Raw genomic sequence first — 25,412 nt, forward strand, 5'->3', positions numbered from 1 at the left:
ACAGCTGTGTTATGCATGTGATTCATGTCTGCATCTACTACTGTCGATTATATCAGCTTATCCCCCTTGCTTCGACTGCTGTGCTTTTCGTCTTAGATCTATAAACACAACACACCTTAAAATTAGATTTGTTTACATGTTATTCAACTCGTTTACAGGTTAGACAATATTTTAGATAATTAGACCTTAAATCTAAAATCTGTATGACTTTGTATTTCTACACGAAATGCATGAATACATTTTCATTTATATCATAAAATTACTGAACTATACAATTGTTATAAGTTAGACTAGTTGAACCATATTATTTTATCATTGTTATTGTATGAGTATGCATCGAAATATAAACTGCGTGTCATACAGTTACTGAATCCTGACGTCTTAATACATCTGGATCAAGATCTTTATCTATATAATGGACATTGCTGGATACATTATTTTTAACTCATCAACTAGCCTAGATCTGGATCAATGTAATTGGATGTAATTTTAAAACATCTAGGTCTATTTGTTACAATATGAATGTCTAATATAACTACACTATAGTACCATATTATTTTATGCTGATAAAAGATGTGCGGTTTTAAATGTACCTAGGTCTACTAGTTACGTAGGTCGCATATGTAGCAGATGTTTGTTGGTGTCCTAATTATAGCCTGTGATGATGCAACTGTCAATGTTCAGAAATGAGGATCATTAGGTCTAAACCAGGACTGCAGTGTTGGAACATTGGACCATCTATAGATATAGATTTAGATTTAGATTTAGATATAGATTTAGAAATAGATTTAGATATAGATATAGATTTAGATATAGATTTAGAAATAGATTTAGATATAGATTTAGATATAGATATAGATTTAGAAATAGATTTAGATATAGATTTAGATATAGATTTAGATTTAGAAATAGATTTAGATATAGATTTAGATATAGATTTAGATATAGATTTAGATATAGATAGAGATAGAGATAGAGATTTAGATATAGATTTAGATATAGATTTAGATATAGATTTAGATAGAGATTAAAATATAGATTTAGATATAAATATAGATAGAGATTTAGATAGAGATTTAAATATAGATTTAGATATAGATATAGATAGAGATTTAGATATAGATTTAGATATAGATATATATTTAGACATAGATATAAATTTAGATATAGATATACATATACATATAGATAGATATACATATAGATATAGATATAGGCTACATATACATATAAATTTAGATATAGATAAAAGTCTTTTTTTTTAAACAAAGTTTATATCAACTCTGTCTGTCTGATTAGTAACAAGATTTGACACGTTATATCTCCGACACCCAACCTCGGATTAAGTTCAAATTGTACATTCATTTCTTTTAGATGCCAACGCAAGAAAAAAAACAAAACAAAAAAACAGCTAATTAATTATTATGTTTGGTATCTCGAACAAGGGCAAGAAATTTTTCTTGACAGATAAGTTGGTATAAGCTGCATTAGTCCCCTTTATTGTTAGTAGAAAGACAAGTTTGTAAATAACAATAACTCATATTTTCAAAAGCAGCTTCTTGGCTCAGTGGTTACCGTGTTGGCTTGATGAGGCCTTAGCTCTCGAGGTCAAATTCAGGTCGCTCACTTTAAAAGAAATACATTTAAAAAGCGATCACCCAGATACCCCCGTCTTTCACCCAATACCCCTTTCCAAATGGTCCAGACAAGTGATAGTATCATAACGTACCGAGAAAGCTAAAAGCAATTGCGCTAAACAAAAACAAAAAAAAAATTGTAAAAATATTTCTAATCGCACAGATGTATTATTGTTAGTCCATATCTATTACAAATTTAATTACATGACTGATCTAAACTAATTGATACAACTACACCTAAGATAAGCTTTGCTTTTTTTTTTAAGTATTTGTTTTTATTTTGTTTGTTTTAAATGAGGGAGGGGGCTGAGCGGTATAGATCTAGGGAATCCTGTTGTACCAAAGGAAAAGCAAAGCAAGTCTGAGTCAAGAAGCCTTCGTTAGCTACCATTAAAAGACAGACATTGACAACGTTGACAACATTAAGGCTTCCTAGGCCCTTATTTCTAGTTGTTCCAAACGCATCGCGCTTAATGTATTGAGCATTTCCCTTTATGTATGCCTCTGCACGTTTTAAATCAATGCCATTCGTTATAGTCTGTACGACGTGACAAAGAGCTACTGGTCTAAACTGCCCATACGTTGTGACGTTGCAGTTCAGTGTTCAGGCCTTCTAACGACTGGTCTCGCTTAAATTCGCTTCCATTGTGAGATCTGCCCTCCGGTGTTTGCGCCTCATTGGGGCCCAACCTTTTTGCGGCCTGGGAGGGAGGGGGGTCGTATGCAGCTCCGGAAACCGTGTCACGGGACGTATCACTGTAAAAGCTCGATCGAGTTCATTGGAGCTGAGCTTCTGATGCTTCGGCGTGACAGGACAAGGGCCGGATGAGGGCCAACGGGCGTAGATTAAGCATCATTATTTCATTATTTGTAGGATACTATAGCTGATGTTTTATTGTTTGCATTGACTTAACAGGGGACTCTCGGTTATTTCCTGGATACAGGCTATGATGATGGGACTGCGGATGATCGTTACATTGCTCCTGCTAGGACTCTCGCAGCCGATACACTGTGCTGTGATGAGACTAGACTATGGCGTTGTGGGATACTATTTTGACATCGAGTTCACGCAAGGAATGTTTGAAAAGTAATTGCTAACTTTCTAACAACTTTTTTTCCCCATTTATTTCTTGTGTTACTATAGGAACTTGAAAGAGTCGCCCCCTTCATTTAATTTCTTTTTACAGGCTCATTATAAATTAATAGTTTACTTTTTTAGAAGGTAGTCTCTTATTATATATATAAGACTAAGAAAACTATACATATTTATAGAGAGAAAAAGAAAATATTTATCGGTGTACTTGTTATATTATACATTAATTTTTTATTTAACTTTTTTTTTTTCAGAATTCTGACCCATCTAAGTGACCCAAGGGCAAACGTAGTTACGATGGATGGGGCAGACAAAAAAGGATTAACTTTCACCGTTCAGTCTGTTGGTATAGAATACAGTCATGAGCCAACGAGCAATGCAGAGACCCCTAAATACATTTGTGAATACTATTCGAAAGACAGGTCGTTCAAATGTCGAAGAATTCAGGTCTTAATGACATGCCCCGCCTCGCAAAATACGGACTTGTTTGGCTTAAAGTTGAAACCTGGGGAGTTCTTTAATGACACCTCATTGTCTAGCACTACACGTACTTGCAAGGGTGAATCCGATTCTGTTTGGTCTATCACATTTTACAAGAAGATTGAAGAAAAGCGAGATCCCATAGATTTTAACTCTGACAACGCACTTGAAGAGCAAAGGATGTTCAGAACTACCCCGGGGTTAAATTACGACGATACCCTGTCAGATTTTACCGGCGTAGAGACTTCCTCTTTAAAAAATGTCCATACAACAGAAAGTAAAGAGGTGGCTTCCGATGCCTCTGTGGCTGTGATAGTTGCTTCCATCGTAGTGGCTTTGATCGTGATAACTGGTGCCTCTGTGTTAATTTACTGTCTTGTTTGTAGAAGGAGACAAAGAAGAAGTTCAAATTTAAACCCTTCAGGGAAGACAATCCCGCGATACGAAGAAGTTCGGTTTTTACCAGATAATGAAATGCCACACCCCGGAAGTAATACCAACGGTAATCATGTTAATTTCAGTGGGGTTAATTGTGGAAGACCCCACCCCGGAAGGATTAATGATGGTAACTTCAGCGGAATAAGCAACATTTACAGTTACCCATTTCCTTACAGCGTGAATAAGAAACAGGATAAAAAACCAAATGGTGATATCCCAAACGACCCCAGCCTATCTGATTACAGCAATCCCGTGGACAGCTATTATGATCCCCGTCAAATCAATTCAAACAGTGGTGACAAATATACAGAACTGGAGTCGTCTTCTCTTTCTTGTAAACGCGCATTCTGGAAAAGGAAAAAGTCGGATTATGCACCAGAAACATCAGAATATAGTAACCCAGACGACAGTTACCACGTTCCGAGAAGTTTACATGATTCTGAAATCTCTTCCTGTAATAATTACACTAATAAATACACAGAATTAGAGAGTACTACTTACTCTATGAATGATCAAGAACTTCCTTATAAACTCAGCAACACCCCGCCAGTGTACAGTGATCCTAAGGTGGGTGCTCCGGAAAAAAATAAAAAGAAAGACACTCTGTCTATTCATGAGTACAACAAGTTAGGAGAAGAAACGAAAGAATTAATGCATGAATATGATCACCTAGAAGACAACTCGAAATAAACAGACAAAGGTAAAGCTTATTCTCAGTGTAGTACCATGTACAACTGTAATGATAAACTACTAAACCAAAGAGCTATGTGGGATTATATGTGTTCTTACTGACCTACAGTCTTGGCTAAATAAGATCCTTTCACATGTTTAAAAATGCTTAACCCTTGAGTTGGATAAATGACTTGGTCTGACATTTGAACTGCTAAACTTGGACAAGTCATACTTGATCTGAATAACTCTACTGATTAGGGTAATGTATTTATTATCTCTATTGAATAACACAATGTGTTCCAATTATATGTATGAATGAATATTGAAAGTGTTTCCACGAAAGATGTGATTCCATTTTAAAGTGTTGATAAAGACTCATCAATGTGTCTCACTAAGTGTCATCCCAGGACAATTCACTAAAAGGTCTATTAAAAATTGTAACCTTGTATTGTATCTGTAAGTATACATGTATATTATATGTGTATAATGAGTTGTACATAAGGCCTATAGTTAGGTTTTAGCAAATAGTAATACATACATGCAAGGAATGTCTATTGATTGATTGGTATTAGTGAAAGTACAATGGGTGCCCATTGCGCAGGCGTTTTAGAAATCTTTTTGGGGCTGTTATTTCGCTAAATGATTATACATGTACGGATGTTTTCTTTTATAGTGAGCATCAACTGAACATTAATCAGTTTGAAAACAGTGAAGTCATTCTAAGTAATTAAAGATACATGTCTCTCATTGTACTCCAATTAATGACATATTTGAAGTCATCTGAGAAGTTATCAGATTAGGCAGTACTAAGTCTCTTTGCTTTTCCCATCATGCTGTCACTGTGTCAATATTCTTGTGGTCCGTTAGTGTAAAATCTGGATGATCAATATCAGTTAGTGGTCAGTGTAATTTGATCAATATGACTTTTCTTTTCCGCTTTGTTTTGTGATATAGAGTTCGTCGTCCATCACTTGGCACGAAAGCAGTCCATCAAGCTCATTGTTTCTTTAACCTTTCAAAAATGAAATATTAAAAAAATAATTTATGTGTAAAACTTTGTTTTAAAAAAATCTACATTGAAAATAACATTTTTCGAGAAAAATCTAAATAGACATTCGCATATCCTATCGCCAGAATTATAACTAAATAGACTTCAATATCATATTTATTAAATTAACACTGTTATTCATAAACAGGATATATTTTGCTATTGTTACATTAATAAAATAATAAAAGCACTAAATTATGATGCAACATTGATTCTAAAGTATGTACAATCCAGACATTGTTCAGTTTAAGAAAAATCGTTCTATATCATGAATCTGTATGAATTAAAAATGGATGTAAGACCAAACTATCCGTACACCCATGCAAAGCTACAGAGGCTCTTATGTATTGCAAGATTACCTCCACACTAAACATAATTTCAACTTTCAATAATAAGGCTTGTTAATTGTTTAAGCATATGCAAAATATAATAAATACTTTATAAAAATATAAAAAAAGAAGCTTATCTAAAGGGAAGAACTCCGCACATACAAATACATCTATCAATACTAAGTTATTTCCCTAATTTGATACCGCAGAAAATTATTAATAACCAATTATTAATTTACTAATTGGCATTTTTTTAAATTGATTCATGTTTTGTTAGGTACAATACAAAATTGCTTCAAATTTCAACTTAAATGGGTGTGAGAGAAATAATGTGAACAACTATATAAGAGGACAAGCTCTAGATATTTAGCCATACCTGTGAATACTGAAGAATTATTTTCCCTTATCGGTATCATACAGAATAACTAATTACCAGTAGTTATTTGACAGATTGTGTGTTTATTTTTTTTTATTCATGTTTTGTGTATGCCAGTGAATATTTGTGCAAAAAATTTAAATTTGATCCGATAAAGGGTGGGAGAAAAATAACGTGTACACACTTTGTACCAGACAGACAGACAGACAGAGTGAGTTGATAAAAGCTTTGTAAAAAGAATGCTATGCTGACCCAGTCATTACCTAGACCACACATATTTTTTGGAGAACTAGGACGCCCTTGCGCGGCCTTAATGGCGCAACAGTTTTAGCGCTGGACATTTTGGCGCAATACGTTTTAGTCACATTATATAAGTTAATTTTATTATGTAATTAGAAAAATGTGATACATATCTATATTGTGTATGTGTGCTTCTATTCAAATGCACATAATATGTAAATGAAAAAAAAAAATTCACTAGATATGGGGTTTAAGTTTGCTGTGAAATAATTTGTATGAAACTAATATTATAATATAATAATGGGTGTCTGGGTTTGAATATTGTCAAAGAAACAAACAAAGAAGAAACATGAAACAGTTAACACAATTAGTTAATACACGAGAATTGTTTATTTAATGCATGGTGTATCAGACTAAAAAAAAAACCAGAAAAGTCTGGGGAATGCCAACTTGTTTGTTCCGCACACCTCGATGTCGGCCTGGGTGAAAAATCATGTCATAGTCTTGGTCTGAAGTAGAAATCTGACCTTTCATCATTTGTGGGTTTTTTTTTCATGTTTCTCCATATATGAAGATGATTGCATCCATGTCCAAACTTCCCATGGACACAAAAGCCCCCGAGAACATACCACGTGACCCGTCAGCTACCTTTTTTATTTGTAATATGCGTTCAATGAATAGTCGAAACTATTAGACCTTTTTTTTTTCCGCGGTAAAGGGGTGGTGGAGGGCAGAATGCATACTTTTTATTTTACTAAAGTATAGTATAGTAAAGTTTTATTTTATAAAAAGTATTTTTTAAGTTACCGTCATAAATTCTTAAGCCCAAACGGTTCGCGTGAAAACGGCTGCGCCAAAACGCCTTTTACCAATAAGCTGCTACACCCAATGTAGACTGAACCTGTGAAAACTGGCGCATAGGTTGCTGAGGAAAAAAGAACAACGCTGGCAGAAGAAAAACGTCAGAAAAGAAAAGCAAGACAAACGACACTAGCTCCAGCTGGAATAACCTGCCCAGTGTGCGGCCGAACATTCCGGGCTCACATAGGTCTCACCAGCCACATGAGGAGGCATAAAACCCCAGTGCAAAGCCCTCAGCCCCCTGGATGACAAAGTGGTCATCATCGAACCACGATGGACGAACTATATATATATATATATATAAACTGAACCAATGTTTATCGGTGTTGGATGTAAGTTCTCTTTTCGCGTTTTTTTTTTTTTTTGCTTGTTTGTGAACATTTTATGTCTCAATAGTGCTTTTGAAAGATTGTCTTTCAAAATCCACTAGCTATCAGAATATCTCTATAACTGCTAACGCAAGCTGGCACCTGACCTGTCCCTAAAGCGTGTTTAAGGACCTCCTCTGATACGCCGACCACCTATCTGATCATGAAAAAAAAAGATTGCATTTGGTCTACGGTCGTCCCCCATACGAAATAAGTGCCTACCAATCATCAAGGTGAAGGTAGATAGGTTACTTCATAGGCCTCCGATGAACGAAGACTTCATTCTATGAAATCCAAGAAGATAATTTCTGGGTAAACCAATATAGAGCACATAATCCTTTTAAAATAGAACACCCGTGCATCATGCTATTAGGGGCGCGGTGGGCGAGAGGTGAAGTGCTTAGCTTCTGAACCGAGGATTTTAGGGTTTGAATCTTCGTGATGACTTGGCAGATTTTTAAACGTCAAAATTTTTAGATCTCAACTTTAATAGGAACTTTGGTATCTCATGGGTTATACATCCACTACTTTATCTCATGGGTTATACATCCACTACTTTATCTCATGGGTTATACATCCATTACTCTATCTCATGGGTTATATATCCACTACTTTATCTCATGGGTTATATATTCACTACTCTATCTCATGGGTTATACATCCATTACTCTATCTCATGGGTTATACATCCATTACTCTATCTCATGGGTTATATATTCACTACTCTATCTCGTGGGTTATATATTCACTACTCTCTAATGGGTTATAGATCCACTACTCTATCTCATGGTCTATTTATACACTACTCTGTCTCGTGGGTTATATATCCACTACTCTAGCTCATAAACTCTACATTCTCTATCTAAGTGATGCTTAAACCTAATTTAACCCTTCGAGTCATTCTCGTAATGTGTGCCACATTACCGATTTAACTCACTCTCATGTCATGATATGTACTTCTTCTGCAATATTTATTTATTCATGTATAATAATACTAAATGCTCTGTTATACCTTTTACAGTATTCTAATAAAAATATTATTGTATTAAAGCCAAAGATTGAAAAAAAGTTGTTTTTTTTAAATCTGTATATAAATATATATATATATATGTGAATAAAGACTTTTTTCTGTATCAAGAATCTTTCATACATAATTGTTATTCTACATTGTCATTATGATGTCTCATAATACATTTGTAATCATGTTGTCATGTTGTTATTCCTTTTATTTTATTATCTATTTAAAATATGTCTAATAATAAAACCTATTAAAGTTGTCTGTAAATGAGTTTCAGTGTTGGATTATCCTATGTAGGGACCGGCCCTAACAATTGTGGGGCCCTATGTGAAACGGATTGCACGGGGCCCGGTCTGGGACCTGGATAAGGATTAGCATAACATCAAAATTAAGATTTGGTATTAGAAAATGCATTCGTCTTTGCAATACATTTGATTAAATGAAAGCCGACTATGTCCTTTTATTTTTCTTATCGCGTGTAACATTGGCACCCCAAAATGATAATTTTGTCTATTTTTCAGGAGATTTTTATGGTTTTTCGAATAATTTTAATAATTTCAGGATATTTTCAGGAAACCTTGTTATTATATATAAGTTATAATGGTTAAATTTAATAATTTACACTTAGAATTAGTGCGGGGCCTAAGAAAATGCGGGGCCCACTGCCTAAGTCCGGCCCTGATCTTGTGTCTCAGTACATACTACAAAATAAGAGTTAATGTGCACAAGATAACACTCCGCGGCTGTCTGTGATAATGTCTCGTGTTCTTTAACGCTTTCAAACAGGCGAGTCTCTCTTAATTACGCTAGAGCTAAAGCAAAAATAAAACCTCAAAAAGTAGGACATAATCAATACATCCCATCATAGATAGATCTAATCGCATGTGCATCCATCGCGTCATACACGCTGAATACTACACAGTCATTTTATTTGCACGTCAACACACACACGACTAGCACATGTGTTCGGCTGTTTCAAACGCCTGCTACAGGCTCGGGACACACATATGAACATGTTGACGAGACCGACATATTCCATGACCTTAATTACACTTTACATTTCATGATTATTCCTATTACTCTTTCTAGTACGTAGATTGATTTTTGTTTCGTGTATCCAATAGCAATTTTGACATTTTTGTCAATACGTATTTTAAATTAGCTCTTCTGACACCAATGATGTAAATGCCCCGTGGCTCTTTTATTCCTAGTTTATTCTTAATACTTATTATTACAATTCATTAAGCTCATATTACACGTTAGTGAGGCCAAAATAAACGTGATCAAATAGTCAAAATATATTTACAAATATATCGTCACATATAGCATACATAACAAACTATACAATGTTATACAACTTTTACAAGAAAAAACAAAAAAAAAACTTTAAAAAAAACGTATGCATCAATTATTTTGGATCCGTCATGGAATTAAATTTGTAAAAGATCTAGACCAACAACATTTTTTTCTGTGTGTGTAAATACTTTTAAAAAGTGATTACGATAAAATTTACCCAGAGGTCGCGTTCTTTACCCCCCCCCCTCCCCCGTTTTTCCAACTGGTTCAGACAAGTGATAGGATCATAGCGTAGTGAGAAAGCTAAAAGCATGAGAAAGGGTGACAGAGCCCGCCGACCTCCTCGTGATGTCCTCTGGTAACTGGCGTGAGTTCACTCTTTGCTCTCGGGGTGTTCCGAAAAGGGCTAACGTTGAGGGCGTTCCAACTTTCCTAGCAGGCTTTCACGCTCTCCTGGTGCAGAGTTCTGCTGGTGAGGTTTGGGGAAAATGCTAAGCTCTGATTGACATAACCCCCTGCACGCTCGTCTGGTGTAGGGATTGTGTCTGTCGGGGTCTATAGCCTATGTTGAACAGATCAGCTGCCGCCCTGGAGACTAGTGTCAACTAGTGGAGGGTCAAGCCATTAAAATTTGCGGACTCTAAACTGGTGGTTACAAAAAAAGGTCTCCTGCCACACTCCACTTTCGTGGATTAAACCCTGATGATGAAAAGCAAGAAAAAAGCGCTTAACAAAAACAAATTGTTAAAAAAAAATTTTAATCGCAAGGATTTATTCTTGTCGGTCTAGATCTTTTATAAATTTAATTACATAACTGATCCAAACTAATTAATACATCCACGCTTCGTATATGCTTTTTTTAAAAGAATTTTTTTGTTGTCTTTCTTGTTTATATTTTAAAATCTTCAACCAATCAAAGTGCGATTTATTTTCTCACATAGTTCAAACTGTCATTTTTTTTATATCTTCTCCAATAGCAGCATTATTGACAACTATTACCATCAGATGTAAAACTGTGGTTGGACTAGAGTCCAGTGGTTCCCAAATTTTTTTGTCTCGTAGATCCCTTGCCATGTTTCTGGTTTTCGGTAGACCCACTGTTTAATTTTTTTTTCTTTTTTTTTTCAAATTGATCAACATTTTTTATAACTAATTTCTATCTGTAGTGAGTTGAAAAGTGAAAAAGTAATTTAAAGCTACATACAAAGTTATAGAGATCTATCTTTTTTGTTATTGATGAAATTCAAATTTAAACCAATTAAAATAAATAAGTTTCATATCGTCATATTTTATGAGGAATGAATGAACAATTTTAAATAATCGATGCAGATAAAATTAAGTTATTTAAATAATTATTGAAATTAAATACTACAATTTTTCGTTTGAATAGAATGATAAATATTTAAAGGATTTACTTCGGTACACATTATATATTAGCGTGAAGAATTACATTAATGGGATGTAAAAATTAAAGTCACGACCTGCTTAAATGATATCTATTATCATAGACCCCTTTGGACATCTCATAGACCCCCAATTTGTTTTTTCACTTTCGTAGACCCCTTGGAAGTCTTCGCTGGGGGTCTATATAGACCACTTTGGGAATCACTGGACTAGACTCTCATTTCTCTCTCATTGTACCCACATGATATATACTTTACAGTAGTGTACTTTTGTTTTGTATGAATAAAACTATTCTGTCCTTACCTACTTGTCTATTAAAACATTTCTTTATGACCATCGGAAGGGTCTGGGTCTGGTCATCTACACATACACAAATCTTGACCCACATTACTAGCCAGTCCATGTAGCATTTAAGAGACATTTTAGTTTATCGACGCATCATGCTATCAATATCTTTGTGGTCCGATATTGGGAAATCTAGTCCATCAGTATGACTGTTTATTTCCTGCTTGTTTGTGATAGAGTTTGTGATTGAGTTTGTCTATTACTTGTCACTAAGCAGCCCATGGCGTTCCGTTAACATTTGAGACAAAAGATTTCTTAATAACACTTTTGTAAATAAAAGTTTGTTTGAAAAAATATTAAAATTTCTCATTTGTTTAAACGTATCTGAAAATGCATGTAAAGAGACATTCACAGACTTATTCACCATACTTTTATTATTAATATACTTCAATATAATTTCTTTTACTTATAATTTGCTTGTACGGTATGTTCGCACAATTGTCTTCTAAAAATAATATTAAAAAAAATAAATGAACAAAATAAAGCTTCTCGATAATGTTGACCTCTTGACCGTGTCATACAAACTGGACGCGGATCCTTTAACCTGTTAGTCTTGTGAGTTAGTGTAATTCGGTGAGATTTAAACTGAGTAAAGATGAAATTCAAGGGCTTAAAAATGTATAATGAACGTCGAAAAAAATAAATAATTACAAACGGATGACGACCTGGTCAATCTGTCTTCTCAAAAGTCCGTGCACGCTGCCACATTTGCGAGAGGTTCTGACTGGGGAAGTAGATTTTCTGCCAGAAACTTTTAAACATTTTACAAACAAAAACTTACTAATAATCATTTGTTGAAGCCATAAACTAATATTATATATCTATTTATGCATGTCTATTTATGTATGTTAACCCATAGCAATCAGATGATAACCTCTCTCGTAATCCAGGATGCTGAATTACGTAGACTCTAAGATAAGATAGACTCGCCAGATATTGTGTTATTTTTTTTTTATTTCATGGTAGACAACTGCTAATGAAAGGTTGCAGTGGAAAAAATGATTTCTCTCCCTTGTGTTATACAATTTATTTAGAGGCCATGCTTAATCATTATCGTATTAAACACAGCGATAGATTGAGAATAATATTGATAAACAAATAGTGTGTGAGGGGCGGGGAAAGCGATGTCGATATAAAAATTTAAATAAAATACAAAATTTTAGTAATTTGTAAAAAAAAAATTGAGATTTTCATTAGATGAATCATAGTCGCTTCGCGATTGAAGGAAGCCATAGCAATTTGAGAATCATATTGTAAGAATATAATTCCAGCTAATAAAGAGGGAGGCTCAGTGCCTGAGCGGTAGAGCGCCTGGCTTCTGAAGCGAGGGTCCCGGGTTCGAACCCTGGTAAAGACATGTTTTTAATTTCGGGACCTTTGGGCGCCTCTGAGACCACCTAGCTAATGGGTTACCTGACATTAGTTTGGGGAAAAGTAAAGGCGGTTGGTCGTTATGCTTGCCACACCCGTTAACCGTAAACAAAAAACATGGCTGCCTGGTCGTGCGGTTTGCGCGCTGGACTGTCGTTCAGATTTATCGATGGTCGAGGGTTCAAACCCTGCCCGCTCCCATCCCCCGTCGTCCTGCGGGAGGTTTGGACTAGGAAATAAACTATCTTCAACTCTGAAGGAACATCCGAAACTTGTAAAACATTTTACAAACATTTTACAAACATTTTACATCATCTGCCCTATAGATCAGGAGGTCTGAAAGGGGAACTTAACTTACTTTTTTACTAATTAAGACTTACATCATCTGCCCTATAGATCAGAAGGTCTGAAAGGGGAACCTAACTTACTTTTTTACTAATTAAGACTTACATCATCTGCCCTATAGATCAGAAGGTCTGAAAGGGGAACTTAACTTACTTTTTTACTAATTAAGACCTCAATTGTACAATAGTTTAATTGAATACACGGACCAAGGGTTTGGTACTCGTTTTCCATTGAACTTAAGACAGACAACATTCAAGAAGAACATTAAGACCTATTTAAAACTTTTTATAGATCAGTTTGTCATTTTACTTCTCGTGTTTATGTTTGTGATGTTATCACAGCCCACTGAACCTACAGTTTGTTTGTTAACAGTGCTCTATAAATTAAATTATTATTATTATTATTTTTAATGCATTTACATACCGTGAAGTCTACCACACTACCTACTGGTAGAAACACAATATGTTTTTGGAATGCGTCTGTTCTGTTTTCTATAATGACACGGATGAACGAATGCATATCATAACACGCAATTTGGGGCCGGATATATTTAATTCAAATGTAAAGGTCGATTTTAATACCTAGTCCGCCCCTGGGGGGGGTCATCCAACATTCATTTCCCATCACACGCCCATGTCACGCTACGACATATCGCATGACAACAACTATCAATGAAGTCCCCACCCCTCTTTATTAAGAGGTTCTCATTATTATTATATTTTTTTTATACTAAACTTCAAGACTATAAAAATCTACATCGGAAGAGTATGACAGCAACCCCTGCGAGTGGCTTTCTAAAAATGATATTTAAACACCTTAGAAACACTGGAACGAAATAAAGCTTCTCGATAATGTTGACTTCTTGGCCGTGTCAGACAGTCTGGACTTGAATCCGTTGACATGTTTGTCTTGTGTGATAGTGAGATTTAAAGTGAATAACGTCTAAAATTCAGGGGTTATAATGAAGAAAACAACAACATTAAATTACAAACGGATGGCGACCTGGTCTCCTAAGTCCATGCATGCTGGGAGAGGTTTGGACCAGGAAGTAGATGAAATGCAAGCCAGAAGTAAGTATTTTACAAAGAAACCAAAAAACATCTTTTATTATCTGTACATTGGAGACCTATCACAGCACACTGCCCAACAAATGTTGCCCAATGCTTACCGATTAATTATTATAGCTTTTATATAGCGCTACTTTCATGCTGATAGCATGCTCAGAGCGCTTTTGGTCCTATCTCATTTGTGGACCAGTGGGGAGGGGGGGGGGGGAATCAAGGAGTTGGTTTTCCGTGCTGCCTTTAGGCGCTCAGTAAACACAACTCTGCCCGAGTCGGGTGTCGAACCTCGAGCCCCCTTCTAGGTAGCCAAGCCAAGCCAAGTTCAAGCGCACTCTCGACCACGCTTGTTGAAACATTGCACACGTTGTATTCTTTCTTTTTTTATTAATATGTAGGCGTGGTCAGAAAATGAAATGAGGCGTGTCGATAAGCGCTTAGGTTTCTATGTGTGTGGTTATTCATAGCGAAAAAGTGTGATTTGAAAAATCATTATTGGCCAAATGTGAACCAACATTTTTTTTTAGATTGTTTAATGTTCTGGATAGGGTCACAGTAGGAAGAATACCGTAGGAAAACTACTGAAAAGAAGTAGGTCTCAGTAAGTGTCTTGAATATCGAAGGGAAACCATTAATGGTATGAAATCAGAAAAGAAAAAGGTCTCAATAAGTTAAATAAAAGTCTTCAATACAGATGGAGAACCACTGATGTCATGAAATCAGAAAAGAGCAGTTAAGAATGCATTGGTTCATGTGGGTATGAGGATTGTGACCTAGAAACAAGGCCTATAGATATTGCATATGTATGAACCAAATATGGTTGTGTTTATATTTTTTGTTGACTTCTCGTCTGCTTTGACTGCTCAACGCCATTGTTCATTTTAGACTAAGTTTATCTACATACCTCTGCACGTAGACACATATACACACAAATACATACACACATTCTCATACACATAACACACTCACATACATACGCAAAGACATGCATACTCACATTAGCACATGCATACATACATAGGTGACACACATACAAATAGCCAAATCATACACACACATACATTTACTCGCTCAATATACACACATAACACATGTAGACATACACATTTACACGTATGTACAGACATACACACACGCGTGCAGCGCACATAAGAACACACACATTCATATACAAAACCACTCACATTAACATATATGCACGCAACACACCTTCATGCAAATCATTAGCATTGTTTTCTCTATCCGTTCTGTCATCTTTCCTGTAATGGCTAAACATCGTACCTACAAACTTGTCGTCAGCAGACTTCATCAATCACATCTCAAGTCAAAACACATATATTCTAGGGAAATCCATAGTTCAGGTGAGAAACCATTTAAACATTGATTTATAAAACCTAATCAGAATTTATTATATTTCTGTGGTATCTTTAAATGCGGTTGTAATAAAATTAGACAAACTAAATTATGGACTTATATAATTATAGAAGAGTCACACACCCAAAAAAAAATTTAATTAACGAAAAGCATAGGCAGGATTTTCTTTTTGGTGGGGGGAGGATCCTCCCCCATATTATATATATATACATATGTATGCATGTATGTATTTGTGTGTGTGTGTTTACTTAATTAATCGTTATTACATTCTTGTGGGGGACGTTTTTTGTACCCTAGAAAAGGTTCTTGCTGGAGCTAGTGGAAAGACAGAATACACTCAGTCCTCGCCAGGCAAGAGGTCTGAGGAGGGCTGTGAGCTCCTCAGTGGGGTCCGAGCACTATTTTCGGTATTTAAAACCAAAAAAAAGCATATTCTGAGGTATCTACAGTGCATTATCCTGCCATTAAAAAATTTTAGTTCAAAAACCAAATCAGTTATTCACTGTACTTCGAGGGGGGCGGGGAATTTTGTGACTGATTTTTAGCTTTAATTTTAATTATTGTAGGTGAGATTTTAATGTTAATGAACCCCGAGCCCTTACCCCTGGCTACGCCCTTGAAATAGGTTGTTATGTTGTTAAGTAAGAATCAACTTGTAAAGACGTGTCGCAATCATCATTAGAACTAAAATCAACAAATACAACAGTCAAACAATTAAGGCTTATTTATCTAATTAAATCGTATATATATATATATATAATTATTTAACTAGCTTCCATTTGATATTTTATCAAGAAATAAAAAATATATAAAAAATTGTTTCGTGTAAATCATAATATTTAATCCAGTTATATGACTGCGATTTAAAGTATTGGTTTTCTTTTTTTTTTGGAAGTCGAAGATTCCAGGAAAACTGAAACCTTTGGATAAATCCTGTTGTTAGCTTTCCGCTCTGTTCACCACTCCCTGCTTCCCTTGTGACACAGTTGAATGCAGTCACTAAAGATTGGACTAGTCAAACAAAATCTCCCAATGAAATGTCATGCGCTGTGCGGCAGACGACGAGTTTATGCTTCTCCCGCCCTTTCCCTCTAGTTAAAGGGACAGGACTTTCCGAACCTTCCTCTTGGATTGAGTTATCGAGCTACCGATATCGTATCTTAAGTAATTAGGTGGAAAAGGTTTAATGCGGATATTTATAGACGCCATTCATATTTGTGAGGTTTAATTGTTCAGAAATAATATTTATATATAGTAATAGTTTTTTTTAAAGATTTCCGTAAAAGATTGATGGTGTTTTATGTGCGAAATTGAAGTGATAAAATCCAATCAAGAGTGTGTGTATTTAGAAAATTATACTGAATCAAGTGTTAATAGTATTGCAGTAATTATTGTCTGCGTGTTTTGTTTTCGTTTTTTTTAAATATATATAATCCAGTTTAATATGCACATATGACTTCTTTCAATGCACCGCTTTAGTCTAGTCATTCACTTTTCTAGAGGATTCTAAGATGCGCTTTATGGAAACATTTTTAAAAGTAAGTAAAATTAATTTAAATATATGCAAGGTGGCAATACCTTGAAAGCATTGGATATTGTTCAATTTTATTTAGATTACTGTAGTTTATAAAGACTCTCAATAGCTCCTTTAAGAAATGAAATAGCGACATTCACGGCTGGGAAGCACTAGCTCTCGATCGCTCCTCATGGCTTGAAGCTGTGACTCTCGGAGTCTCAAGATTTGAAGCAGGAAGAGTGGCCAGGGTGAAAGAAAGCCGAACCAACAGAAAGCTGAGAGAAGAAGCATGCCTATCTGCAACTGACCCAACCCACCCATGCCACGTATGCGGCCGGCTTTTCAAAGCGAGGATTGGACTTTACAGTCATCTTCGAGTCCATAGGAAATGACTATTGACTATTGACAAAAAGTTCCTATGAAACAAATAATTAATTCCTAATCATACCATAACACAAGCCTAAGTAGTTTGGAGATTCGCAAGATTTCATAAGGCTGCGGAATTTAAAATACGCTATGACAACAGAAAAAAAAAAACAGTGACTTGACAGAACTTAAGTCTTTTATTAAGATGCATGACTAGATTGATCTTGTGACACTTTTTTGAAGTAATGTCTGCATTTAATAAGATAAGATAATACAGTATAAGAAGTAGTCAGTGTTCGACGAACCCGAATCATAAAACAATTATAAAAATTAACAAAATGAAAATGATAATTTTTGGCATGTTCTAACACTCAAGGGCACATTTAGTAATTTCAGAATCTTGGGTTTGACGATATGAAATACTAGAGGACTGTTGCGCAAAAAAATGTAATCATACAAACATTTATAAACAGCAGTGAATGTCAGTAAGATAAATCAATATTTTAAGTTCTCAGGCGTGTGGGACGTCAAATCCACATAACAATTTTAGATATGTCCTAGATTTCGATCTCAGTTCTCTGTGAGTATTAGTTATTTTCTTAGTTTATTGAAGCTACAGGACGCCACTTATTATCTCTATCGGCTATTTTTCAAGGATCGATAGCCTCCTACATTTCTGTCGCTCAATTTTCTGATTCTTCTTGTATCCCCTGGTACTGTCCCCTGCATAACAAACAAAAAAATTATTTCAAAACGTTCAATAAAAAGTTGAAATTTTTCTATCTTTAGAAAACCACGAAATTCCCGGGAGGCATTCACATTCATGTGTACATTTTTTTTTTGGGGGGGGGGGGGAGGGCTAGGTGAGGCATCTTCAAAAGACTACTACCAATACATGATTTCAAAACTAACTAATCAACAAAATGCAAAAGAACCTTTAAAACACACCATCGTTTAGTGTATCTCCAACTAAAAGCAACACTCCTTCAGGGAAAAAAAAACAACCTTTAAGGTATTCCTACCTGTCTTTTAAGAATATAACAGGATATGTGAGTATGTGCACATAGTAGTCATAATATTCTTATGTCCAGTTCTGTCTTGTGTTATAAGATCACATTTAGGTGTGTATGTAAACTGTGAAGTGTTTGTCCCTTTCAGCTAAACGTGTTTAATTGCGTGAAAATCGTGACGGATGGAAACACATCAGCAGGCCAGTCGATTGATTGGTTTGAATGAAGAAACCAATAGTAAACCAGCAGGTTCAAATACACATTTTACATCTCTCTCTCTCTCTCTTCTCTCTCTTCTCTCTCTCTCTCTTCTCTCTCTGCTCTATCTCTCTCACTCTCTCTCTCTCTTCTCTCTCTCTCTCACTCTCTCTCTTCTCTCTCTCTCTCTCTCTCTCTCAACGCTGAAATTAAAAGTACCAGAGAAAGAGATGATGGACATCTTGAAAACAACTCTACTTTGGAATGATGGTGTAGTGGTTAAGTGACAAAGCGATTTGCTTTCGAGCCGTCGGACGAGGGGTCTGTGGTTCTAGAATTTCTGAATTTCGGATTTTTCTAAGATGATCCTGAGACCGCGCAGATCTAAAAGCTACCTGACATTATTTGGGGAAAAATAAAGACTGTTGGACATTGTGCTGTTTACCGTGGGCCACGGAAACAGATGACCTTTACATCGCTTGCCGTATAGATCGCAAGGTCTGAAAGGAGTTCTTTATAACTTTACTTAGTTTTTCAATAAGTACATTTTATTTTCCCTCTTTTTTCAATGAAAATATATTTCTATATGTTTCAATTCCAATGTAGATGTTAATAGCGTCAATATAATTGGATTGTTAAGGTAGACAATGGCTGGAGTACATGAAATAAGCTAGCCTTATATTTTAACTTTATGTCTATATTTCAAGATATCCTCAAATTAAAAAGGCCTTTAGTGCTGATGTGTTATTCATAATGCGATTCATGTGAGCGTACATTCTCTTCAAGTGTAAACACGCAGAAAGAAGAAAAAAAAATTATAAAAGGACTCACTCGGTAAAAAAAAAAATTAAGTTTCTCTTTCAAGCATTGTGATCTATGAGGCAGATGATGTTAAGGTCATCTGTTTTTATGGCCAACGGTTAACAAGCAGGATGTTATGTGGCCAGCACAACGACCAACCGCCTTTACTTTCCCTAAGTAAATTCAGTTACCCATTAGAGTTGGGTGGACTCAGGGGCGCCCTTGAAATCCTGAAATTTAAAATTTCAGTCTTCACTGAGATTTGAACCCAGGACCCAACGTTCGGAAGTGCTTAACCATTCAGCCACCGCAACCCCTTAACTCCGACTCAATAATATCCGATCAGAATAGATCCGATTTCAATCTAAGATCTCGAACATATTAGTATGGCTGGTTAGCTAACTTAACAGAGCGTTGCAATAATAAATCAAATGGCATGGATCGATTCTGGCCAATTATTATTTTCTTCTTTTGTTTTCTTACACTTTAATATATTATTGATTATAAAATATAAATTAATTAATTTTTTTTTAAACTGTTCCTCTCTTCTACCAGCATTAGAAAGCTAAACACCATTTGTTTTCTATTCGTTCCTGATACTTGGAATTCAAGTCATGCTTGGCACGGCAGTACGAGTCGGAACTATTCTGCTCGTAATTGTAGCAAGTGTAGCCTCACAAACAAATCCCCAAAACACAGCGTCCAATGGTCAAAGTATCTCTGATGAGTAAGTCAATATTTTATTTATAAATTTAAAAAACAAAATGATTTGTTAAAAATATCTAGTACCAAGTATTGAAATGAAACCTATTCTTAACTCTTTCTCTCCTAATCGACGATACCATCGTTGATTTGACCTCATTAAAACAAGTTAATGGATTGTATAAACTTTACTTTGTGTTATATAAAGAGAGCATGCATTTCCCTTTAATGCTATATCAAATACAACATTTTCTGATAACAAACAACAAAGTTATTGAAGCCTAATCATAACAGGGTAGTGAAATAGTAATTAACAAAACTGGAGAATTCCTTCGAAAGTTGGAAAAATAATAACGGAGAGAAAGAGTTAATATGTACATACAGTTCATACTGAAGTTCATTGTCAACGATAATTAATCGTAGGGTTATTTTATTACTTGGAGAAAATAGCACTTTTATTTCGGTCGCTGGAAAAACAACAGCATTGAAATAGTTCCGCCTTTTAAGTATCTAGATTCTAGAAGATGTTTAAGATAATAAGTTTTTACTCGTTGGCAGAAAGTCTATTGCTCCCACCTTATTTACATTATTTTGCGTTACGAACGGAAGAATGGCAGAGTGGTAAAACACTTGGCTTAGAAGCTGGGGCCCTGGGTTCGAATCTCCGAGAAGACTGGGATTTCTCAATTTCGGGTTTTTAGGGCGCCAATATTCCACTCAACACTAATGGGTACCTGACTTCAGTTGGGGAAAGTAAAGGCGGTAGGTCGTTGTGCTGGCCACATGACACCATGCTCGTTAACCTTTTGCCAAAGAAACAGATCTGCAAGGTCTGAAAGAACGATTCTTTTTACTACGACCAGAAGAGCTTAGACCATTGGATTCTATAGAAATTGTCCCAAAATAATTTTTTAAAATACCTGATGCACCAAAAAGCTAGCGATTTATAGATTTTTTTTTCTGCCATGTTTGGTCATCGACAATAAGTATTTATTATTATTATTATTATTATAGCTTTTATATAGCGCTACTTTCATGCTTATAGCATGCTCAGAGCGCTTTTGGTCCAATCTCTTTTGTGGACCAGTGGGGGGAGGGGGTATCCAGGAGTTGGTTTTCCGTACTGCTTTTAGGCGCTCAGTAAACACAACTCTGCCCCAGTCGGGTGTCGAACCTCGAGCCCCCTTCATAGGTAGCCAAGCCAAGCCAAGTTCAAGCGCACAGTAATGAAGCAGCTCATTGAGAAATAACAAAGTAATAAATAGGCTTCAATCCTAATACAAACAACACACAAAATAAAAGAAATTATCTACGTTATAATGTATTACTTAACTTTTTCTTTTTTTCAATCTTTTTTTTTATTATCATTTCTATTTCAACACTAAAAATAAAAATAAACTTTATAAAATCCTATATGCTGTTGGTAAGGTTATTAACCTCCCCCCACCCTCAAAAAAAAAAAAAGAAAGCCACAATTGGGGAGCTCTTGGAGAAAAATATTCAGAAGAAAGCTAGAAAGATTCTAGAAAAAAAAATCACCCTTTGAGTCAGGGTTTTGTGATTTTTCACAAAAGTGAGACAAGACACTGATTGCAGAGACAGACAGACACAAATACTATTTTTGCCTTCCTGGCAATCGTATCATTAAATAAAGTTAAACTGATATAAACTTTTCACATGTAGATTATGAGTGAGTCTGTTGTGAATGCATATTCTGGTATTCTATGGTTATAATGTTTTGCTTGGTGCAATACACACATTGTAAGACTAATTTCCTTTTGGATAATAATATATATTATTATTATTATTACTTAGTTTTCATATTTTATGATCGCTCCTTTTTTTTTAAATCGACAGTTCAGTTGATTGTCTGCATAAAAGAATCCTGTTAACATGTGAAATTTTTACAAATGAAACTAATGATAAAACATCAACACCAGAGCTGGAATTTCCTGAACTCAACACTAGTTGTGAAGTACTAGACTCATCCTCTCGGGAAACCTTTAACGTCTCGTGTGAATCTCGTTGTAATATATTCTTACGCTTCACGTGCATTGACAGCCAGACGATTTTCGCAAACAGCAGTCAGATATTTCAGTGTTTTTTTTCGGATACCTCAAACTTAGAGCCTAACGATAACAAGTCTTCTACCATCTATTTCATTTCATGTTCAGATAATTTAAACGACTCGTTCATCAAAAACACAACAGCGTACATCCAGCCTCACGAGGCTTTGTCCGACAGTACAATCGGAATCATTGTCGGCGTCGTCTTAGGTTCGGCTACAATCGTCAGCATCGTGGTAGTTCTCGCTTGGAGAAGAAAAAAGCAGAAGTCTATTAAAAAACGCGCTGTGGCGCCCCCTAAGTCCTATTTGTGCAATGATATTACAAAGCCATCTTCTAACATGACCAAAGATGGTAAAAACAAAGATGGTACTAGTTCATGGATAACAAATACTAAAGAAGACAGAACAAAGGAGAGGAGCGTGTATTCAAATGTTGTATCCAACGGTCAGGACAATTTATCATTTGAACAGGAATTGGATAATGAAGATGGACTTACGTATGAATTGCCAGACTTGTTAAAGCAAGAGAACAAATCATCTAAAGTTATAACTAGTTTAAATAACAACATTTCCGGGGACGGTGTAGAAACTATCGACTCGAACTCTAGGTCTACATCAAAACTCCAAAACTCTTCAGAAAATTACGGCCGGATTATTTCGGGATTTAACCACGACAAACTATACGAAGATATCCCCTCGGATATTTCCGCCAGTGCTTCGGTAACTCCCGATCCCAGAAATAGGGCCACGTTCCCACTAAGCAATAGCAAAACCACGTTGAATATAGATCAACACATTTATTTGAATGCACTCTTACTAGAGCAAGGTTTATCTCAAACACAGCTTCAGTCACCTGCAAGTATGGCATCGGCTGTGTCTACCTCAGATGTAGATCCTGTAGCCTCAAACGATGACAGTAAAACTGATAGTGTCTATTTCGAATTAGAGAGAGAAGATTGTTCAGACGAAGAAGCTAGTGATGAGGAACAGGAACCTCATTGTGAGGACCATGACTATGAGTCTTATTCACATGTCTAACTACTAGGATTGTAAAGCATAGAAATAATTGAGTATTTTCAAGTATGGCGGATAACTATAAATAGCTGGCTATTTGGTGTCTCCGGTATGCAAAAACTTGGAAGTGATGATTAGCAATGTATTTTTAGAATGTATACGGTACTTTTTATGCACTTTTTATTCCCGTAAAATCAAATTTCTAAGCACTTTGGATTGTAGAACAAACTAATTGGAATTCTTTAGTTGGTGACAGTGATTTTTTAATATATAGTGTACTTGACATTGTTTCAATTGTGAAAATTCTTGATTCCTACATCCAATGTTGTATTATGCTCTGTTGAATATGTGAAACATACTCTTCATAAATCAATGGCGTAGAAACGTATCAGTAAACCCGGGTTCAGGAATATGACGGCGCCTCAATCCCCACCCAACAAAACGAGTCATACTGTATCGTTTGCAACGGCATTCCAGATATGTACCACCATTTTACAAGTAACAGTATCACGAGATTTAATGCTTGTCTTCTTAAAAACTAAAAATGGGGTATCTTCCAATGATGTATGCGGGTTATATTAGCCAAGGGTTTAGCGAAATTAGTATCACTATGTAGGTTAAATGAGTAGCCTGATACATTTAATACTTATTAAATGGTATAAGATATGGTGCTTTATCACGTGATTCATTCATGGATTTTTTGTTAGTGCCTATAGATTGATGTGATGTTTAAAAAAAGTGATTGCCTTTTTGTATATTAAAAAAGAAAACATTTTCAGAAGTTGGAATTAAATTGTATGTAAAAATGTATATTATAATGTCAAAACATGTCAAAAGTTTAAAACATAAAAACGGAAGATAAACACTGCCTGACAACTCCTACTTGTCGGGTGTCTCCCAAAGTGATTATGGCCCTTTGTAGCTGGTTAAGTTGAATTGTATAGGGTTGTATCTAACATCAAAAGACCAAAAGACTAATAGCTATTTCAATAACAGATTATATTTCTCCTAGCATTGTTAATGTGATTCTAGTTAACCTTCCTGAATCAAAATGTCATTATGTTTAATTTTGACATTTACATTAACGTTTATTAAGATCTCTAGTTATACACAAGTTTATCATTATAATAATAATAATAACAATAATAAGAGTTTCTCGAGTCAGCCGATCACTTACTATTCTACCATAGGACTATTTTGGTGGATTTTAATCTCATCTTATCTTATATAATACAGACGTTACTTCAAAAAAAGAAGATGATTACGTCCTACGCGTCATGCATATTAACCAATGACTTAAATTCTGCCAAGTCACTGATTTTCCTGGCCAGCTCAGCCAACCCATTCCATGCTCTAATAGCACTAGGGAAGAAGGAGTATTTGTACAAATTTGTCCTAGCATACTGGACGAAGGGTGTGACTTTATCTTTGTGTCTTTCAGAGTATTTTATTAAGTTTTGTTTTTGTATTTGAAGATTATGGTTCAGTGTTTTATGTATAATCGCCCTGATCTGCTTTTTTTTTGACAAAAAAGAAAAAAAAAACGCTACCATCACTGACATCGTCGTGTCACTATCCTATAATATAAGGAGAACTGTAATAGAAATTCATAGAAAATATGGGAACGTAAGCTTGTAGATAAAGCGGTTATGAAAGTTATCTAAAATAACTATATACCATGTTGCTATATCAACTAAGGGGATGATGACAACTGACCTTACAGATACCCTTAACACCCCTAAAAAGTATTCACAGTATTCACGATATTAGTATCGACATCAATACAAACCTATTACGCTCTAAAACAAAAATTAATACAAAAATTACAAAAATCACATTTTGTGTTACAAAGGTATTGTACTTATTTTATGACTTCCGGATAAAGTGTCTGAGTATTTCAGAACAAAGGAAAATCAACTGCTGTCTGTTTCTATTAAATTATGTTGAATGTCCTTGTAAATAAATCTTTGTTGAAATATCA

At 35.2% G+C, this 25,412-nt stretch overlaps 1 protein-coding gene across 3 annotated transcripts; it reads left to right on the forward strand.

Annotated features, from left to right (window-relative positions):
* Nucleotides 1–25,412, forward strand: LOC106072493 (uncharacterized). 3 transcript variants are annotated; one of them, XM_056004360.1, is made up of 5 exons: nucleotides 1–158; nucleotides 2,582–2,724; nucleotides 2,985–4,776; nucleotides 20,203–20,374; nucleotides 22,207–25,412. In XM_056004360.1, exons 2-3 carry the CDS (start codon nucleotides 2,585–2,587, stop codon nucleotides 4,336–4,338), a joined length of 1,494 nt encoding a protein of 497 aa, XP_055860335.1. In that variant the 5' UTR covers nucleotides 1–158; nucleotides 2,582–2,584; the 3' UTR covers nucleotides 4,339–4,776; nucleotides 20,203–20,374; nucleotides 22,207–25,412. The 3 variants fall into 3 exon arrangements, with proteins under 3 accessions (XP_055860335.1, XP_055860334.1, XP_055860336.1); XM_056004359.1 differs by having other exon boundaries at nucleotides 2–158; nucleotides 2,554–2,724; XM_056004361.1 differs by lacking the exons at nucleotides 1–158; nucleotides 2,582–2,724; nucleotides 2,985–4,776 and adding an exon at nucleotides 16,760–17,294.

The sequence above is a fragment of the Biomphalaria glabrata genome, chromosome 11 (assembly GCF_947242115.1).
Source record: "Biomphalaria glabrata chromosome 11, xgBioGlab47.1, whole genome shotgun sequence".
Taxonomy (NCBI): Eukaryota; Metazoa; Mollusca; class Gastropoda; family Planorbidae; genus Biomphalaria; species Biomphalaria glabrata.